Source organism: Onychomys torridus, chromosome 1 (genome assembly GCF_903995425.1).
Source record: "Onychomys torridus chromosome 1, mOncTor1.1, whole genome shotgun sequence".
Taxonomy (NCBI): Eukaryota; Metazoa; Chordata; class Mammalia; order Rodentia; family Cricetidae; genus Onychomys; species Onychomys torridus.
The window spans coordinates 157,786,618-157,807,980 of record NC_050443.1 but is presented as its reverse complement, the minus strand read 5'-3'; the positions used below and the strand labels follow the sequence as shown (position 1 = coordinate 157,807,980).

Here is a 21,363-nt window from a genome sequence, read left to right as displayed (position 1 = left end):
GTGGGATGAAAATTCTCTTTTAACTATTTTCTCCCTTTAAAAAATCTAAATTGCCAATAGTGGCAATTCAGATGAGTGGCTGACTGCTTCTATGTAGAACAGTAGAAGCCCAACAGGTTTCAAGGTAGCAACCTAGTGTGGTAGCAGTCTAAGATTGGGATCCAGAGGGAGCCCACAACCCACCAGGAGAGAAGAAGCCAAAGAGTCAGTCATCTGCATGAGGGAACTCAAGAAAGTGGCTAACTCCTATGGTTTTTGGAGCCAAAACAAAAAAAGTTACAGAGTTTCCTGCATAGAGGCTGCAACAAAATCTTAGCCAGCAGGTTAGGGATTCCAGCCCATATGGGGTGGTGACTCTGGCTGCATGCAGCTCTACCTAAGCCAGGGTCTGCAAGACCACAGGCAAGTGGCAATTTTGTGAATTCATGCTCTACAATTTGGATGCCTGTTGATATTTGAAAATTAGATGGTCTTATAATAAAAAACCCAAAGCCAGATACCAGGGTGTAAGCTGAAAGATAGAGAAGCTCAACAGCCAGTCACTAGTTCTTACCTCTACAAAATTCTCAGTCTAAAGAGAATGAGTTCCAATTTCTCCCCATCTAATATGCCTTTCGCTGCCCTGCCATATCACTTCCTGGGATTAAAGGTGTGTGTGCTTCCCAAGCAAAGGCAGGAGACTTCAAGTGATGGTATTAAAGGTGTGGGCCATCACTGCCTGGCTCTATTTCTAATCTAGTGGCTGGCTCTGTCCTCTGATCATCAGACAAGCTTTATTGAAGTACACAATATATCACCACAGAGTTATTGTATGGTGACTGATTTTTTTTCAGTAACCATAGAGTTTGGGAGTAATTACCACTTTGTCATAGTTTGTAGTCTTTAAAATTTTACACTGTGCCATTTTCATATTGTTTTGTTATTCATTTTAAGTTCCCCATAGTTTTAGATATTATTCTTCAAAGAATAAATTCAAATGACCAATAAAATTATGGATGTCATTTTCCAACTGGAAGGACAAATAATATCACAATCAGATTTGATACTACAGTAGTAACTGCAGAACTTTATCAAAGAAAAAACTGCAGGTGATAATGAAATGAGAAGGATATTAAATATAATGTTGATGAGAGTGTCGATTATTACAGCCATTGTGGAAAACAATGTCAGAAGTCTTCTTCTCTCTCTCTCTCTCTCTCTCTCTCTCTCTGTATGTCATGGGACCCAGGCACTTTACTTCTGACCTTATATCCAAAATATATCAGTATATGAAAAATGCAAAGATTCTCATTATAGATCCATCTTAGTTTAAAACAGAATTTGCAGAGATAGAGTCAAATGTCCTCCAGTATTCTTCACCATTTAAAGTACACAGGCCCTCATTTTTATGCATGAATCTTTGTACCCCACAATTAGAACTAACACAATCCTTTTTCATATGATTTTGATGGGAGATAATGATTAATGAAAAAATGTTTTGTTTATTATTTTAGGGCATGAAAGTACAAAACTATACACACCTATGTGCAGATAATCATATCAATGCAAAAGTTAGGCTAGTAAGGAATTAGGGTGAAATTGAAAATTATAAAAATCGGTGCCATAATTTCTCCTCTACTCTACATTTCAGAATTTTTGTTGGCAACAATATAACACAAACACTTTTGCAGACATCTTAATATAAGATAATTGCAAATGAATAAGTGTTCATGTCAAGTTAACTAGACCCCGAACACTATGCAGCTCAGCAAATTTCTATACAGTTAGAACAACAATTTGGAATGGGAACTATGGAGTTTTACTCTAAATTTTATACATTTGGTAACAAATATATAAACTGTGTAAAACTGTAGAACCATTGTAATCAGATGTGCTGATAAAGAATTTACCAGATTATTGCATCAAATTATTCTTAGGAAAACCACAATCAACAATCAGAATTTACACTTGAAAATCTGGCAGCAACTGTGAGTAATCTGTTTACTGCTGGGACAGAGACAACAAGCACAACACTGAGATATGCTCTCCTGCTCCTGCTGAAGCACCCACATGTCACAGGTGAGGATACAGATGGTGACACAAGAGTTCCTATAAGATGCTTGAAAGACTCTGTTAGTGTCCTGTGTGTTATTCTTAGAGACCTCTCAGTCCTTCACCTTCTGTGTCACTCACTGGCTGTAAAGAACAGCATGACCAAGAGAAACAGACTCTGACAGTAGGAAAAGCAACCAAATTCTGGCCAGTGTCTGAGTTATCTGGAAGGTAAACTCCAACAGGCATGGCCAGGATACATTGTCCTGTGGGAACATGTTCCTTTGTTCTTAAAAGTCATGTTTTTGGATCAGCTGAGATATTTTGGTTTCCTTTCCTCATTCTGATGCATCTAACTTTGGAATGGAGAAAAGAAAACTCACCTCATGGAAATATTAACAAAAAGCATAGAATGTACTGAGTCTGGCTGAGAGACTGTGCATTCTGAGAAGTGTTCAAAATATTTAGATTCTCTAAAAACATTTTTCCATTAATGCAGAAAATATAGATTAAGGAATTTTATCACTTCAGAAGTCCATTTCCTTAAACTTCTGTTGAACAATGATTTTTTTCAACTGTACTAATAGTGTTTTCTTCTACACTGTATTTTTAAACAGAGCCAATGGTCCAGCATATATGAAACACAAATTCTTTCCTGTGCTCAATATATAATACATGATAAAAACACAGATGTGAATCAAAATTAATATTTTTAGGATGGGGAGAGATAACAATAAGCAGACAAAGAGACTTCAGCAAAAGTACTGAAACAATAATGTGAGGAATGAAAAAATATAAAGCAAGAAAGATAATGTTGAAACATAAATGTTAGATCAACATGCACATGGTAAGAAAAATAAGCTGTGGATCTATATCTCCAGACCAGTGAAGGGTCCTGTTCCAAAAGAATAGAAGTTTATGCAGAGAATAAAGTTGTTTACAGGATGCTCACCTTGGTGAGGTCCTCTTCCTATTCCCATTCAGCAGGTAACCCAACTCCAGGAAAATAAAATTCTTGAAAGAAACTGAGTCTCAGAAGCCTTTAACCTGAGACATTGATGATTGACAGGCAATGAGCAATGGTAGCCTAGGGGCATATGAGTCCCAGAATTCTGGTTCTCAGAGCCTTTTCTCTGCCTTGTTCCATGAATGGAAGCAGCAGGGTCTATCCTCCAGACAAAGGGAATAAATTATAACTCCTTATTTCACCACATTAATAGAAAAATATTTGTCTTGTATTATTCAGATAGATTCAAAACATTCACCCAAGATAGACACATGGATGTTCAGGATTGAACATAATCATGAATCTTTCTAGGGAGATCACTGAGTCTCATATAAACTATTCTGATTGAGACTACACAAGAATTCTCAGGATCAGCTGTTTTCTTATGAGTTTGTAAAACAGAAGGTAGATGACAGCTCCAGGTTTGCAATAATTTTTGTCAAATTTTCCTTTCTTTCATAAAATTTGTGAGATTTTTTTTATCCCACTAACTGAAGTAAAGTCACAGTTAGTCATGGGATCCAGGAGCCTGAAGATCTCTTGTTGGAGGGTAAGGGTTGATGGGTAACAGATCTGGGAATCTCCCAGTTCAACATGTACCATGTGGGTGTTCTTTATCCAAAACTGAAGGATGAAAGAGAAATGGTTTATAGTCTAATGCTCCTTTTAATTGAGTATATATTCCCAGCATTAAAAATATCTACCTAAATTTCTAGCATAAATTTAAGTCAAAAAATAAAAATTATGAACAAATGAAAATGCATCCATTTATCTAGAGGACTTCTAATAATGGAAAATGATCATAATTTTCATGATAATGAATAATATTATGTAATTACAATTAATCTAACAATGACTATTGGTATAACAAAGTATTATAATCTAATGTGCTTCTTTTTCCTTTTATTGAAAAATGGATTTTTTTCTTATGTATTATGTTATGATTAGGATTTCCTCCTCCCTTTACTCCATCTTTTTACCTCCTCTCATTCCAGATTATCATTTTCTGCCTCTCATTAGAAAAAAACTTCTAAGATATAATATATAATATAATACAATGTAAAAAATACAACATGACACAACAAAAAATAACACTAGAATTGACAAAACCAACAAAGGAAAAGAACACAAGAGAAGGCACAGGAAACAGAGACCAATTCATTTGCACATCAAAGAATCTCAAAAAAAAAAAAAACACTAAACTGGAAACCATAACATATATGCAGAGGACCTGATGCAGACCTGTGCAGGCCCTATGCATGCTGCCTCAGTCTCTGTGAGTTTATATGTTCTTTGATTATTTTGATTTTATAGGATCTTATGTTTTTAATATCCTCCATCCCTCTGGTTCTCAAACTCTTTCTGCCTCCTATCCCACAGGATTCCCTGATCCCTGAGGGGAGGGATTTGATGGAGACATTCCATTTAGTGTTAAGTATTCCAAAGGCTCTCATTCTCTGTACAATGTCTGATTGAGGGTCTCTGTATTTGTTGGTATCTGATGAAAGATGAAGCTTCCTTTAAGATGGCTGAGGAAGACAATGATCTAAGAGTATAGCAGACTGTTGTTAGGAGTCATTTTATTGCTATGTTTGTGTTCCATGTTCTGTTGTTAATGTTTTGTTTCCAAAACAGAGTATTTGATTTTAACATAGGTCCCTGAGCTCTCTAGTCTCCCATTTTTGGCCCCCAAGCAGTTTCAGGATGGGTTTCATAACATAGATTGAGCCTTAAGCTAAATCAGTTCTTGGTTGGATACTCCCTCAAGTTTAATGCCACCATTCCCCTAGCATATCCTGTAGGCAAGGCACCATTTTGATCAAAGGATTTATTGTTGTCTTGGTTTTTATGATTCTATGATTCTCTTTTGACAGTATGCAGAGTATATTCCTACACTGAAGATGCTGGAACATAGGGGTGACGGTTCTATGTAGGCATCAGCCTGACTTGTCCATGTTCACAGTGTTGTATGGGTGTTGCTTCAGCAATGGATCTATGCTGTCAGTTTGTGGAGAGCAACTTATTGTCTTGCCACCAGACTGGGTTTTTTGAGATTTCTATGGAAGTCCTTTGACCAACAACTCAATTAAATGTAACCTAACCCTGGTACTGGAAGTTTCATTTAGGGACAAGGGATTTTCAGTTAGGGCTCTTGGATATTTCATTTAGATCACCTTCATATATGTTTTATGAAGTTTGTACTGTATTAAGATTCCATACTATCCCTCAAATGACCCTGAATTTTAGCTATTTCTCCCTACATGCCCCCCTCGTCCTTGTCTCCCCTCCCCAATCATGGTTCACTCCAATATATCCATAACTATCTGTTCTATCTCCTTTTCCTAACAAGATCTATCTGTTCTCCACAGTCTCTTACTTTACATCTACTCTCTATGGTTCTACAGATTGTAGCTTAGTTATCATTGATTTAAAAGATAATATCTACATATAAGTGAATGCATACCATATTTGTCTCTCTGAGTCTGGACTATATCATTCAGGGTGATTTTTTTTTCTAGGCCTATCTATTTACATGAGAATTTCATTTTTTTATTATATTTGAGTTTTAATTTTACACACCAGCCATGGGTTCCCCTGTCCTCCACCCTCCCATCCCTAACACCACATCTCCTCCAGGGCAAAGACTCCCCTGGGGATTCATGTAAACCTGTTGGATTCAGTACAGGCAGGTCCAGTCCCCACCTTGCACGCTGAGCAAAGTTTCCCTGTGTAAGTCCAAGGTTCCAAACAGCCAGCTAATGCACTAAGGACAGGTCCCACTCCCACAGCCAGGATGCCTACCAAAGAGTTCAAGTTTGTCAATTGTCTCACTTATCCAGAGGGCCTGATCCAGCTGGGGGCTCCACAGCCTTTGGTTTATAATTCACGTGTTTCCATTTGTTTGGCTGTTTGTCCCTGAGCTTTCTCCAATCTTGGTCTCAACAATTCACACTCTTATAGTCCCTCCTCTTCCTTGACAATTGGACACCTGGAGCTTGGACATCTGGAGCTACATCTGGGGCCTGCCTGAGGATCTCAGCATCCACTTCCATCAGTTATTGGATAAGAGTTCCAGCACGACTATTAGGGTGTTTGTCCATCTGATCACCAGATTAGATCAGATCAGGCTTTCTCTCAATAATTGCCAACAGTCTACAGAGGATGTATCATTGTGTATTTCTGGAGAGCTCTCCAACACTCTGCTGAATCCTGTTCTCAGGTGGTCTTCATTTATCATGGTCTGTTATTCCTTGTTCTCCCTTTCTGTTCTTGATCCAGCTAGGATCTACTGCTCCCCTAAGCTTTCTTTCCCTCAAACCTTGCCCTTCATTACTCCCACTTTCGTCCATGTTGTTCATGTAGGTCTCATCCCATTCTCTGTCATTGGGCGATCCCTGTGTCTTTCCTAGGGTCCCATTTTCTAGCTAGCCTCCCTGGAGTTGTGAATAGCAGTCTAGTCATCTTTGTTTTACATCTAGCATCCTCCCATGAATGAGTACATACCATGTTTGCCCTTCTGAGTCTGAGTTACCTCACTGAGGATGATTTTTTCTAGATCCATCCATTTGCCTGCATACCTCATAAGGTCATTGTTACCTCTGCTGAGTAGTAGTACCAATTGTGTATATGTACCATATTATCTTTATCCATTCTTCAGTTGAAGGGCATCTAGGTTGTTTCCAGGTTCTGGCTATTACAAACAATGCTGATATGAACATAGCTGAGCAAATGCCCTTGTGGTATGATTTAGCATTCCTTGGGTATATGCCCAAGAGTGCTACAGCTTGGTCTTGAGGGAGATGGTTTGCCAATATTCTAAGGAAGTGCCATATTGATTTCCAAAGTGGCTGTACAAGCTTGCGTTCACACCAGCAGTAGAGGAGAGTTCCCCTTGCTCCACATCCTTTCCAGCATAAGCTGTCTTCTGTGTTTTTGATCTTAGCCATTCTGACAGGTGTAAGGTGGTATCTCAGAGTCATTTTGATTTACATTTCCCAAGTAATTAGGGATGTTGAGCAATTCCTTAAATGTCTTTCAGCCATTTGAGCTTCATCTGTTGAGAATTCTCTGTTTACATCTATAGCCCATTTCTTAATTGGAATGTTGGGCATTTTGATGTCTAATTCCTTGAGTTCTTTATAAATTCTGGATATCAGCCCTCTGTCAGATGTGCGGTTAGTGAAGACCTTTCCCCATTCTGTATGCTGTCACTTTGTCTTCTTGACTGTGTCCTTTGCTGTACAAAAGTTTCTCAGTTTCTACAGGTCCCATTGATCAATTGATTCTCTCAGTGTCTGTGTTACTGGTGTTATATTTAGAAATTGATCTCCTTTGCCAATGCATTCAACAGTACTTCCTACTTTCTCTTCTATCAGGTTCAGTGTAACAGGATTTATGCTGAGGTCTTTGATCCACTTGGACTTAAGTTTTGTGGATGGTGACAGACATGGGTCTATTTGCAGCCTTCTACATGTTGACATCCAGTTATGACAGCACCATTTGTTGAAGATGCTTTCTAATTTCCATTGAACATTTTTAGCTTCTTTGTCAAAAATTATATGTTCATAGGTATGCAGGTTAATGTCAGGGGCTTCAATTTGATTCCATTGGTCCACATGTTGGTTTTTATGCCAGTACCAAGCTGTTTTTATTATGGTAGCTCTATAGTAGAGCTTGAGGTCGGAGATTGTGATGCCTCCACAAGTTGTTCTATTATACAGGATTCTTTTGACTATCCTGTGTTTTTTTGTTGTTCCACATGAAAGTGAGTATTATTCGTTCCAGATCTGTGAAGAATTCTGTTGGTAATTTGATAAGGATTGCATTGAATCTGCAGATGGCTTTTGGTAAGATTGCCATTTTTAATATGTTAATCCTGCCTATGCATGAACATAGAAGATCTTTCCATTTTCTGACATCTTCTTCAATTTCTTTTTTCAGGGACTTAAAGTTCTTGTCATATAGGTCCTTCACATGCTTAGTTAGAGTAACCCCAAGGTATTTTATATCATTTGTGGCTATTGTAAACGGTGATGTATCTCTGATTTCCTTTTTCAGCCTGTTTGTCTATTGTATATAGGAGGGCTACTGATTTTTTTGAGTTGATCTTGTATCCTGCTATGTTGCTGAAGGATTTTATTAGCTGTATCAGTTCCGTGGTTGAATTTTTGGGGTCACTCATGTATACTATCATGTCATCTGCAAATAGGGAAAGCTTGACTTCTTCCTTATCAATTTGTATCCTTTTCATCTCCTTATGTTGTCTTATAGCTCTGGCTAGAAATTCAAATACTATATTCAATAAGTTTGGGGAGAGGGCACAGCCTTTCCTTGTTCCTGATTTTAGTCGTATTGCTTTGAGTTTCTCTCCATTTAATTTGATGTTGGCTGTTGGCTTGCTGTAGATTGTCTTTATTATGTATACGTATGATCCCTGTATTCCTGATCGCTCCAAGACCTTTATCATGAAGGGGTGTTGGATTTTGTCAAATGCCTTTTCTGCATCTAGTGAGATGATCATGTGGTTTTTTTTCTTTGATTTTGTTTATATAGTGTATTACATTGATGGACATTTGTATGTTGAACCACCCTTGCATCCCTGGGATGAAGCCTACTTGATGATGGTGGATAATTGTTTTGATGTGTTCTTGGAATCTGTTTTCCAGTATTTTGTTGAGTATTTTTGCATCAATGTTCATGAGGGATCTCTCCCTGTAGTTATCTTTCTTTGTTGCATCTTTGTTTGGTTTGGGAATCAGGGTAATTTTAGCCTCATAGAAGGAGTTTGGTAATATACCTTCTGATTCTATTGTGTGGAACAATTTAAAGAGTATTGGTATTAAGTCTTCTTTGAAGATCTGGTAGAATTCAACATTGAAACCATCTGGTCCTGGGATTTTTTTTTTTGGTTGGGAGATTTTAATTGCTGTTTCTATTTCCTTAGGGGTTATTGGCTATTTAAATGGTTTATCTGGTCTTGATTTAACTTAGATATGTGGTACCTATCCAGAAAATTGTCCTTTTCTTTTAGATTTTCCAGTTTTGTGGAGTAGAGGTTTTGGGAGTATGACCTGATGATTCTCTGGATTTCCTCATTGTCTGTTGTTATGTCCCCCTTTCGTTTCTGATTTTGTTAATTTTCATGCTCTCTCTGTGTTTTTTTGTTAGTTTGGATAAGGGCTTGTCTATCTTGTTGATCTTCTCAAGGAACCAACTCTTTGTTTCATTAATCCTTTTTATTGTTCTCTTTATTTCTATTTTATTGATTTCAGCTCTCAAATTGATAATTTCCTGGTGTCTGTTCCTCCTGGGAGACTTTGCTCCTTCCTGTTCAAGGGCTTTCAGGTGTGCTGTCAAGTCACTAGTGTGAGATTTCTCCAGCTTCTTTTTGTGGGGATTTAGTGCTATGAATTTCCTTCTTAGCCCTGCTTTTATAGTGTCCCATAAGTTTGGGTATGTGGTGTATTCATTTTCATTGATCTCTAGGAAGTCTTTAATTCCTTTCTTTATTTCTTTCTTAACGCATTGGTGATTCAGCTGAGCATTATTCAGTTTCCATGAGATTGTAGGATTTCTGTAGGGTTTTTTTTGTTGTTGTTGTTGTTTGTGAAATCTAACTTTAAACCATGGTGGTCCAGTAGAACACAGGAGGTTATTCCAATTGTTTTGTATCTGTTGATATTTGCTTTGTGGCCAAGTAAGTGGTTGATTTTTGAGAAGGTTCCATGAGGTGCTGAGAAGAAGGTACATTCTTTTTTGTTAGGGTGGAATGTTCTGTAGATATTGATTAAGTCCATTTGAGTCATAACATCAATTAAGTCCATTAATTCTCTGTTAAGTTTCAATTTGACCAATCTGTCCAGAGGTGAAAGTGGGGTGTTGAAGTCTCCCACTATTAATGTGTGTGGTTTTATATGTGATTTAAGCTTTAGTAATGTTTCTTTTACATATGTGTATGCCCTTGTGTTTGGGGCATAAATGTTCAGAATTGAAACTTCAACTTGGTGTATCTTTCCTGAGATGAGTATGTAATGTTCTTCATGATCTCTTTTGATTTATTTTAGTTTGTAGTCTATTTTGCTGGATATTAGGATGGCTGCACCACCTTGCTTCTTAAGACCATTTGATTGGAAAGTCTTTTCCCAGCCTTTTATTCTTAGAAGGTGTCTGTCTTTGAATTTGAGGTGTGTTTCTTGTATGCAGCAGAAAATCGGTCCTGTTTTGTATCCATCTGTTAGTCTGTGTCTTTTTATAGGTGAATTCAGTCCATTGATATTATGGAATATTAATGACCAGTGATTGTTCATTCCTGTTATTATTTTTATGTTTTGGGTGTAGTGTTTGTGTACTTCTCTTGTTTGGAGTTTGCTGCTGTGGTGTTATCTATTGCCTGTGTTTTCAAGGGTGTAGCTGACTTCCTTAGGTTAGAATTTTACTTCTATTGCTTTCTGTAGGGCTGGGTTTGTGGATAAATAGTGTTTAAATCTGGTTTTGTCTTGGAAGGTCTTGTTCACTCCATCTATGATGATTGAAAATTTTGCTGGGTATATTAGTTTAGGCTGGCATCCATGGTCTCTTAGTATCTGCATTACATCTGTCCAGGTCCTTCTTATTTTCAGTCTTCATTGAGAAATTGGGTGTTATTCTGATTGGTTTGCCTTTATAAGTCACTTGGCCTTTTTTTTTTGCTGCCCTTAATATTCTTTCTTTATTCTGTACAATTAGTTGTTTAATTATTATGTGGCAGGAGGACTTTTTTGGGGTTCTAGTGTGTTTGGTGTTCTATAGGCTTTTTGTATCTTCATAGGCATTTCGTTCTTTAAGTTGGGAAAGTTTTCTTCTATGATTTTGTTAAATTAATTTTCTGTGCCTTTGAGTTGGTATTCTTCTCCTTCCTCTATCCCTATTATTCATAGGTTTGGTGTTTTCATGGTGTCCCAAATTTCTTGGACATTTTGGGTCATTACATTGTTGGTCTTAGTGTTTTCTTTGACTGATGAATCTATTTCTTCTAATGTATCTTCAATACCAGAGATCTTCTCTTCCATCTCTTGCATTCTGTTGGTTATACTTGCATTTGAAGTTTCTCTTTGTTTACCCAGATTTTCTATTTCCAGCATTCCTTCTGCTAGTGTCTACTTCATTTTTTTCTATTTCCCTCTTCAGGTCTTGGACTGTTTCCCTTGCTTTTTCCTGATATTCTTTCAGGGACTTATTGTTTTCTTCTGCTTTAATTGTCCTTTCCTCTAGTTTTTTATAGTGTTCTTCCCATTTTTTTGTTTGTCTGTTCCTCCACTTTATTTTTGATTTCTTCTATATAAGGCTCTAGCCTCTTCATGATGTTACTTATAAGGTTGTTTTCTTTTTCTTCTTCCATTCTGTGATGTTCAGGTCTAGCTATTGGAGAAGGGCTAGGTTCTGGTGATGCTGTATTGCTCTTTACTTTGTTGTATGTACTTCTACCTTGACATCTGCCCATGTCTTCATGGGTTTGTTCTTGGTCTTATCAGTGTACTTGGTCCAGACAGAGTTGACAGATTAAGGGAGCCTCTCTCTGGTCCAGATGGAAGCTCAGGGCCGGATGAGAGCTCTGGTCCAGATGAGAGTGATGGCCAGATAGTAGCTTGGTGACTGGACTCTGAGTCTCAGGAAGTCCCTGGGGTCTCCTTATCTTGTCCAGATGGGAGCTACTCTTGTCCAGATGGGAGGTCTGGGACAGGATAAAAGTTCTGGTCCATATGGGAGTTCTGGGGTGGATGGTAGCTGGGGGCTCTCTGGTCCAGATGGGAGTTCCTGGGCGGATGGGAGCTGGGGGCATGTCTCTGAGTCTCAGGAAGTGGCTAGGGTCTCTGGCAAATGGGTGTGGGGGCAGGGTGTGGAGACTGCAGGGTCTGCTTTCAGTCTTGGAAAAGGGGAGCATTCCCACAGGGCCTGATGAATGGCCGGAAACTGGGGCCAAGTTGGGCAGGTCCTCCCAGGATGGCTAGTGCCCAGGGGTGGGACCTAGAGGTGGTTGCCTCTCTGACTACAACCCCAGGCACTCACCTCTGGTCCAGATGGGAGTTCCGGGGCAGGATGGAAGCTGGGGTCTGGTTTCTAAGTCTCAGGAAGTGGCTGGGGTCTCAGGCAGATGGGTGTGGGGGCAGGGCGTGGAAGTTGTAGGGTTCCCCAGAGGGTTTTGGAGATGGGGAACCTTCCTGGTGGGGATGGGGGATCCTGCCCTATGGCCAGAACCTGGGGTCCAGTTGGGCAGGTCTTCCCCAGAGTGGCTGGTGACCCAAGTGCAGGCCTCTCTGGGTGTGACCCCAGGCACTCACTTCTGGTCCTGGTAGGAATTCCAGGGCAGGATGGAAGCTGGGGGCTGGTCTCTGATTCTCTGAGAGTGGCTGGGGTCTTGGGCAAATGAGTGTGGGGCAGGGTGTGGAGACTTCAGGGTCTGCCTGCAGTCTTGGAAAAGGGAAGCCTTTTCACAGGGCCCATAAATGGCCTGAAACTGGGGCCAAGTTGGGCAGGGCCTCCCGGGATGGCTGGTGCCCAGGAATGGGACCAGAATTTCATTTTTTAATGGATGAGGAACACTCCATTGTATAAATGTACCACATTTTAAAAAGTCTGTTTTTCTATTTATGGACATCTACTTTGTTTCCATTATCTGGATATTATGAATAAAGCAGCAATGAACATGATTGAGCAAGTGTTTCTGTGTAGGCTGAAGCAACTGTTAGGTGTATGCCCAAGAGTGGTGCAGCCATATTTGAGGTAGATTCTCTTCTCCTGAAGTACAGTCACAGTCTCATAAATACACATACATTAGAATGTGAGTGTAAAAGAATATTGTATTTGGATACAGATTTAGTATCTAACATCTAATGTTCTTTACCACAGACTAAAGCATGTTGACTAATTATACTCTGTTTTATTTGATACTTTTAGTTACTTGTTTCTTATATGCTGTTATGTCTACTAAATAATAAGTATATGCTGATTTATAATATCTATATAGGATAATGATATGAATCCACAATACAGCATCTCTTTATAAATATATGTATAAATGCTTTTATTCCAGAATAAAAATGCACATTTATAATTCTTTTGGAACACTTACATTATACTGTGTATGACCTACCATTGTGCCAAACATGTAACTTTTCACCAATTTCCTCATTTCTCATTGTGTCCAACCAGCTAAAGTCCAGGAAGAGGTTAATCGTGTGGTTGGCAGACACCGCAGCCCCAGCATGCAGGACAGGAACCACATGCCCTACACAGATGCCATGATTCATGAGGTCCAGAGATTCATTGACCTCCTCCCCACCAACCTGCCCCATGCGGTGACCTGTGACACTAAGTTCAGGAACTACCTTATCCCCAAGGTAAGCTTGTCTCTTCTCTGCTGCACCTCTGTGCTCCTGATGTTCCCAGATCACAGTGCAGTTCTAGTCCTCTGTGTCACCTGGTGCTGCTGGTGGCTTGTACTGCTTTACAATCTGGAGGGCAGACCTTCTGCAGGTACATCTGGGTGAATATCTTTGTTACTATTTCTATAGTGCCACTGCTATTTTTCAATATGCTTAATGGAAACAATTAATGTAATCACTTCATTGGTCTTATTTTTGTCTAGACATGTGAATTTTATTATTTCTGGAGAGGTATTTTTAAATGTATATGGAATTTGAAGTTGTTATGTGGGCTAATACTTTCCTATGTACTTTTCATATTCCTGTGGTCATAGTTTCTCTTCATTTTGATGAATTGCAGTATAATGATGAACAGACCCAGGTGCAATGGGCATCACTTGTCTCATTATTGATTAGGATGAAGGATTGTAAATTCAATATCTCCCTATCAAGTTTGATATTTTTGGAATACACTGATAGTTGTGTAGATCAGATGAACATTTTTGGCCTAATTCTTTTAATGGTATAAGAGATACTTTATTGTGGAGCCTATTGTGTGTGAGCATGACCCAGGAACACAGAATTTTACTTTGAAATGAATTTTATTCATAAAAAAATCTGTACATTATTTTCAAGATTGTTCTCTGCACCTATTACATGGTGCTATGTATTGTTTACCTTTGATCACTGACTGTATATGTTATAAACACATATGTAAAATGTATTTTCTCTATCCCACTTTGCTTTGAGGCACAAATTCAATAAAAAGCCGCTTGCCTGTGGCCTTATAGTCCCTAGCTCAGGCCTGAGCTGCACGCAAGTGGTTGTGGTGGTACACTCAGGTAAGATATGCTGAAGGAGGTGGAGGCAGGAGGATCCCAAGTTCGAGGCCAACCTGGGAGGCTTGCTAAGGAGAAGCTGCAGCCAGGGCAAGGCTGGGCCACTAAAGGTGGCAGCAGGACCATGGTGGCTGCAGCTGCTGCCCTGCGTTGCCACCTGCTTCTCATTGTGTTGGTAGCATCAGCAATGCTGCTAATGGGGATGAAAAGTTTACCTCTGCTTGTTCAAAGAACAATTGCTAGGATCATTGTACTATAAGAAAACATTCCCAAAGATTGGTTTGCAGAACTTTGATGAAGCAAGTGGTGGGGAGAAAAAATTGCTGTGAAGATAATCTGTTCTAGAGAAGAACATTCATGTTTCTCAAAGGCAGAGATTTATCAGACTTGGATGTCACACCGTGAAAACATCCTAGGATTTATAGCAGCAGACAACAAAGACAATAGCACATGGACTCAGCTGTGACTGATGTCTGATAACCATGAGCATGGACTCTTTTGTTTGATTACTTGAATAAATATACAGTTACAGTGGAAGAGATGATCAAACTCACTCTGTCAAGAGCAAGCGGTCTTGCCCATATTCACGAGGAGATTATTAGTACCCAAGGAAAGCCAGCTATTGCTCACAGAGACTGGAAATCAAGAATATCTTGGAGAAGAGGAATGGAACCTGTTGTATTGAAATGTAAGGACTGGCTGTGAGACATGATTTTGACACAGATACAACTGATATTGCTCCAAAGCACAGAGTAAACACCACCTGAAGGTCAGCTTTAGACTACAAACTGCTCAGGACAATTTCAAGTTGGTTTGCTGAGATCCCTGCATGACAATTCCATCAGTATGATGATAATACCACTATGCTGACAAACACCACTCAAATATTGGCTTTGGACTACAAACTGCTCAAGACAATTTCGAGATGGCTAGCTGAGATGAACCAGCCTCACAGACTATATGAGCAAGGGCTTGAGACAGGCCCTGCACTTTCCATTATGCAGAGACTGGACAAATGATACAGCTAACTCTCCCAGGACTTGGCAACTAACCCAAAAATGTTTTTTTTCAGGATTGCCCAAAGATGCCATCACCCCAAACAGCAGAATTTAATTTTAAGAACACAAAGCCCACATTTCCAAGAGTGGGGTGGGTGGTTTTTTGTCATTCAAAGGATTGTGGATAATTGTCATTGTTTACAATGATTGGTTATTTGTTAATGTTAATTGTTAACATTGTTAAAAGTTGTTAATTGTTAATGGTCAAAAAAGAGAAACAAGGAAAATTAGATTTGAGGTTCTTGTTTGAAAAGGAAAATAAAAAAAAAGAGGATATAGATAAGAAGCAGATTATTGAGTCTACTCTAAAAAAAAGATATAGAAATGATGTATAAAGGTTAGATTATTGAATCTACTACTCTGAAGCGTAAAAAGAGGCTATAGATATAAGATAAAAGGTAGATTATTGAATCTACTCTCAAAAAAGATATATAAATGATAGAATAAAGGGTTTATTATTGAATGAACTTCAAAAAAGAGAGAATATGGATATTATAAGATTAAAAAGGAGATTATTGTATATACTTTTAGAAGGCAACTACTAGTTTTAAATATCTTACATTTGATTGGATTTTTGTATATTGTATGCAAATTACATTTATTGATACAAATATGAGAATGATTATATTAGAAAATAGTGATCATATATGTCTAATCTTGTTCAAGGTATTGTACCTATACAGTTTATTTAACAATTTAATGCTAATTGCTAATCCTTGAAAGTTATTTTCACAAACCACTTAGGATATAAAGAAATGAAAGTTAGTCATTACAATTGAACTTGTAGCTATGTTAGATATGTTGTCAAGGTCAAACAGAAATATCTTTTAGATAGGTCATCTTCAAACACTTCAGAGATCTACAGAATATATCACTTAAGATATATTTTAATAACATACATTCTTTTTTATGACAATGAGTAATGTCTGCTCCAGGCAGCACTAATGTACTTCAGAGAAGATAATGGACATTGAACAAACTCCTCATGGGGTTTACATTCATTGTGGCAAAAGTTAGTTATTGGGAAAGAAAGTGCTCTTACCTTGAGTGATGACTGTATGTTGTATAATTGGACAAGCAGAACATAAAAGAAAGGACTGCCAATCCTTGCCAAGACAAGGTAGGGAGGCTCTTTAGAAAATCCTACTACACCAATGAGTCTGCCAGATGCTAGGCCTGAAGGCCGAAGAAATGGCCCAGTGTTGCCAAGGAATTTTGGGTGACTGTCCAGGAAGCCAGCTGTTCCTATCATTTCTCACATTTTTTGGAAGTCGCTTGTTTGTACTTCCTGTTCACTTAGGTAATATTATTACCTTCTCTGGTCTCTGAGGAAACTGAAGACTAGATAGTTATAGTTATAGTTTTCCTTGTTAACAAATTAAGAAGAGAAACTCACTAAAGAGTGTAAAGTGTGTACGTTTGAAAGACATCAAAAGGTAATTTTGTGTTGGTAATACACGTTAGGATAGAAAGTGTACTACATTTTGGTACAACATTTTGGATTCACCAAAATAGGGTGAATAATGGAGTTTTTGTTTGAGTTTGTCAAATATTAATTGACTGGATATTGTTAATGTAGTTCTTGAATGTATATATTGGATATACTTATTGTACATTTTGTATATAGTTTTTCTTATTTTAGTTATAACCTTAATCATTATTTTAGAGAGAAAAGGGGAGATGTGATATATGTGTACCCCAATATATTGTGTACCTTAATAAACTTATCAAGGGATCAGAAGACAGAGACTGTAACTAGATTAGACATAGAGGCCAAACAGTGGTGGCACACACCCTTAGTCTAATCACTTGGGAGGCAGAGATCCTTCAGGATCACTGTGAGTTCAAGGTCACACTGGAAACAGAGCCAGGCAGTGGTGGCACACTCCTTTAATCCCAGCATTTGAGATCCCATGCCTTTGCTTGATAAGTACATATGCCTTTAATCCAAGGAAGTGACATGGCTGAGTGGAGAAGGGTATACAAAATGAGAGCAGACAGGAACTAAGCAGCAGTTCAACTGAGACTCTCCAGGGTGAGGACTCAGAGGCTTTTAGACTGAAGATTGGTGGAAACAGGATGGGCTGAAGAGTTGGCCAGGTGAAGTTGGCTGTGGCTTGCTCTGTTTCTCTGATCCTCAGGTTTTGCCCCAATATCTGGCTTTGGGTTTTTTATTATTAATAAGACCTTTTAAGAGTTGTTTTATAGTTCTATGTAAAGAAATTTCTGCCCATAAGTTTTCTTCCCTAAAATTTTTAGGTTTTTTTTTTTATTAAAACAGAGCTGTTGGCATAAAATTAAGTTGAAAATGTTCCCTGATGTTGTTCTGTTTGTACTTAGTTCATTTTTGTGGCCAGTTACTTTGCAAGCATCTAAAACTGCTCATTGGTTATGAGATATTACAGATGAAAAATGAAGAATCTTTGTATTAATGACTTCATCCAGAAAGGATAAAGTTGCTCTCTACTGGGCAGTCCTGTATTTTTAGGGGTAGGGTTGGGACAAAAAAGATATTGGTTATGTTCGTTACTAACATCATGTGGAGATGAAAGAACTAGCTTTGCCAGTGGCAGTGGGTTTTGCTTTGTGATAATAGACTTAGTATATGGATTATGTTGCCAGTCTGCTCTGGCTACAGGACCCTCCTGAGTTAAGATTGTTGATGTCTATGGCTAATATACAAAATGTGTTTCTGTTTATGTGCTTAGACCCACCTAAATGGTATATAGAGCACAAGAAAAGAGTGACATATCTGCAGCCAGAAGTTTATCTGGTCCTGCCCAGGCCCACAGTCTGGACAAATCTCTCCCATCAGTGGTCCAGCATCCACTTATAAAATAATTCCTCAGAGGCTTATATTAATTACAAACTGATTGGCCTATGGCTTTAGCTTCTGGCTAGCTAACTCTTTCATCTTAAATAAACCCATTTTTAATCTATGCCATGGGGCTGTGGTATTACCAGATTACTGGCATTTTCTTGTTCCTTTGGCAGTGGCTGGCTTCTCCTTGACTCTGCGTTTCCTCTCCTTGTATCTCTGCTTGGATTTCACCCCTGGCTGTAAGTTTCCTTGCCTTAGGCCAAAACATCTTTATTTAGTATCTGATGGGAGCCACACATACTCAAAGAATACAGAAAGACATCCCACAGCACATATCTTCTCTAGTTTCCTTGGCATTAGAGCCTAGTTTGAGGAAAGTATTGCATCATATAAACTTGTATACTTTCATCCTTCTGCTGCTGTGTCATGGGATGGCTGGTCTCTTTTGAATCTAGCCAAGTAGAATATTCCATTTTTTTTTCCTTTATGAAATAATGTGGTGGAGAAATATTCACAAATTCACAGGTGATTCTCTCTTCTGACAAGTAGTATAAGTGATTTCTTTGATCAGACTGAAGCCACTGACAGGATAAGAAGGAAGCAGTGATATTTGTTATAATTGTTCTGGTAGACTTGACACTTTCTAGGCCAACAGGATTGTGCTGTCCCTTCAGAAACTCTTTCACTGCAGTGGAGAAGCAGTCATGGCCAATGTGTAAACAATTGGTTATAAATATAATAGGTTCAATGACATAGATATAATAGTCTGAAAGGGTAGATTAAGGAACTTACTTCTAAAGAGCAACAACTTGTTTAAAATGTTTTACATTGGTGTAGATTTTAGTCTATTGATACAAACTTAAAGTTAATTTTGTTATACTGTGTGTATATTTCTACTCTAGTTTCAGGTATTATGTTTGTACAGTTCATTTAAAATTATAATGGATAATTAAAAATAGATTAATAATTAGTCATCTATGATAATCATATATGTAGCCATGTTAGTTAAGTCTTCTAGGTATACACAGAGATATTTCAGATAGATAGGTAATCTTCAAATACCTTCAGAATTTGGCATAGTCTAACAATCTCAATCTCAATAATAATAATAATTTGTATACAATATAAAACAATCCAATCCAATATAAATTATTTAAAACTAGTAATTGTCTTTTTCTTATTTTTTTAAACAAGCACCTTTTGCCTAGCCCTTTTCCTAACCCTTAACAACAACTTTACAACCAATGAGAAAACAGAACAGAAAATCTATAAAAAAGATAGGACACACAGAGGTAGCTCTCATGTGGAGAGGAAGAACAGCAGAAGCAGTGAAGGGTAAGGTTTTCCGCTCTTGCTCTGACCTTGTGATTTTTACCTCTGCAATTGGTTCTGTGTTTCTTATTTAGCAAGCTGGTTACATCTACAGTTCACTATCTATTGACACTAACTCTTAATTTTCACACAATTTATATATGTCAATAATATTCCTTTTAGCTTTAAAACTTTAAACATATTTAGTTAAGCTACATTATAATATGTTTGTCATCCTTGTAAAAGCTTTGTAAAGCTCATTCCTAGAAACTTTGAATGGATATGAGGTTAGTTTGTGAACTACTTAAACAGAACTTGCCAGCACCTCCTCCCAGCAATTTCCATGTATCTTCAGAAGTTTTATTGATTTAGCTGCCACCAGATCATCTTACCCTCATCTTATTTTATTTATTTTTATTTTTTCACTCTCCTCTCCATTCCATTCCTTTCTTTCCTTCTCTCAAAGAGTCCTCATCCTGCTTTTCTCACACATACACATATATGGATTTCTGTGTTAGACTCTGTGCATTCATATAGCTAGATAGATTACATATATTACTGCACACATCTACTCTGGCACACAGCCCTGCATTTACTCCCTTATATAAATACAGAGATATATAGACAGATTCTGTAAATGAGAAAAGAAAAGGAATGGTATTTGTCTTTCCAAATCTTCCCTATTGTACTCAATTGGTGGTCTCATATTCTATTAAAAACTCAATGAATTATTCCATCTGAATCCTGATTCAAGTGAGGGGTATGTAGAAAGATGTGATAGCTAGAGCAGCCGGTGGTCAGAGGAGCATGAGTCCAATCTGAAAGAAAGGAAGAAGACACTAGGAAGGTTTAGTCCAAGTACTCATGTGAAATCTCACTGGATGACACTTTAGCCACACCACGGTGCCTTGCCTCAACCTCTTCCCTTTGTTCACCTGCTCTGTGTGTTGAAATTGACCTGCTGTTCTTTGTACTTGCCCCTGACTGTGGAGCAGAAGGTGAACTAGGTTATTTTCCTAATGTCTTTTAGCTCTATAATTTCTTTGTAACTTGATTGTTCTCTGTGTGTTGTTATAGGGTACAACAGTAATAACATCACTGTCATCAGTCCTGCAAGACAGCAAGGAATTCCCCAACCCAGAGGTATTTGACCCTGGACACTTCCTAGATAAGAATGGAAACTTTAAAAAGAGTGACTACTTCATGCCTTTCTCAGCAGGTAATAGAAGCTCATTTCATGGCTCCAATGACATTAGAATCTGTGGAGACTTACACAGTGGCTGCTGTGGATGTCTTTCTGTATGCTGTGAATGTATGTTGCTGTGATTGGTTGAGAAATAAAATGCTGATTGGCCAGTAGCCAGGCAAGTAGTATAAGCAGACAAGGAAAATTCTGGGAAAAGGAAAGCTGAGTCAGTAGTCTCCAGCCAGACACAGAAGAAGCAAGATGACAAGGCATAGCTGATAAAAGGCACCAAGACACATGGCTAAACATAGATAAGAATTATGGATTAAATTAAGATATAAGAGCTAGCTAGCAAGAAGCCTGCTATGGCCATGGTTTGGAAATAATATAAGCCTCTGTGTGTTTATCTGGGGATGAGGGGCTTTTGAACCAGGCAGAACACAGGATACCTTCCAACTATGAGTGGTACCCTAATGGCCAGTAGACTTGTAATGATGTGGAGTATGACTCTGAATATCCATGCACTGTGATGATAAAGAGATTTTTTCCCTGTCAGGCTATGAAACTGAGGCTTTCATTGTTATCATTGTTGAAAATTGAGAAAGTTGAAGAGTAGAGTGTGTTTAATCTTCCTTTAGCTACATCACAGAAGTACCAAAGGGAAAAAAAGCTTCATTTACACTTCATTCACCATGAAAATGGAGACATCAT

The 21,363-nt window shown here is 38.2% G+C and overlaps 1 protein-coding gene across 2 annotated transcripts in view; it reads left to right on the top strand.

Annotated features, from left to right (window-relative positions):
* LOC118587272 (cytochrome P450 2C26-like) overlaps positions 1-21,363 on the top strand; it is a 48,250-nt gene that overhangs the window by 25,803 nt on the left and 1,084 nt on the right. For both annotated transcript variants that reach the window (XM_036193118.1, XM_036193109.1), the window contains 3 exons: positions 1,917-2,058; positions 13,226-13,413; positions 20,544-20,685. In XM_036193118.1, the coding sequence (XP_036049011.1) occupies positions 1,917-2,058; positions 13,226-13,413; positions 20,544-20,685 (472 nt within the window). The remainder of the gene's footprint in view (positions 1-1,916; positions 2,059-13,225; positions 13,414-20,543; positions 20,686-21,363) is intronic.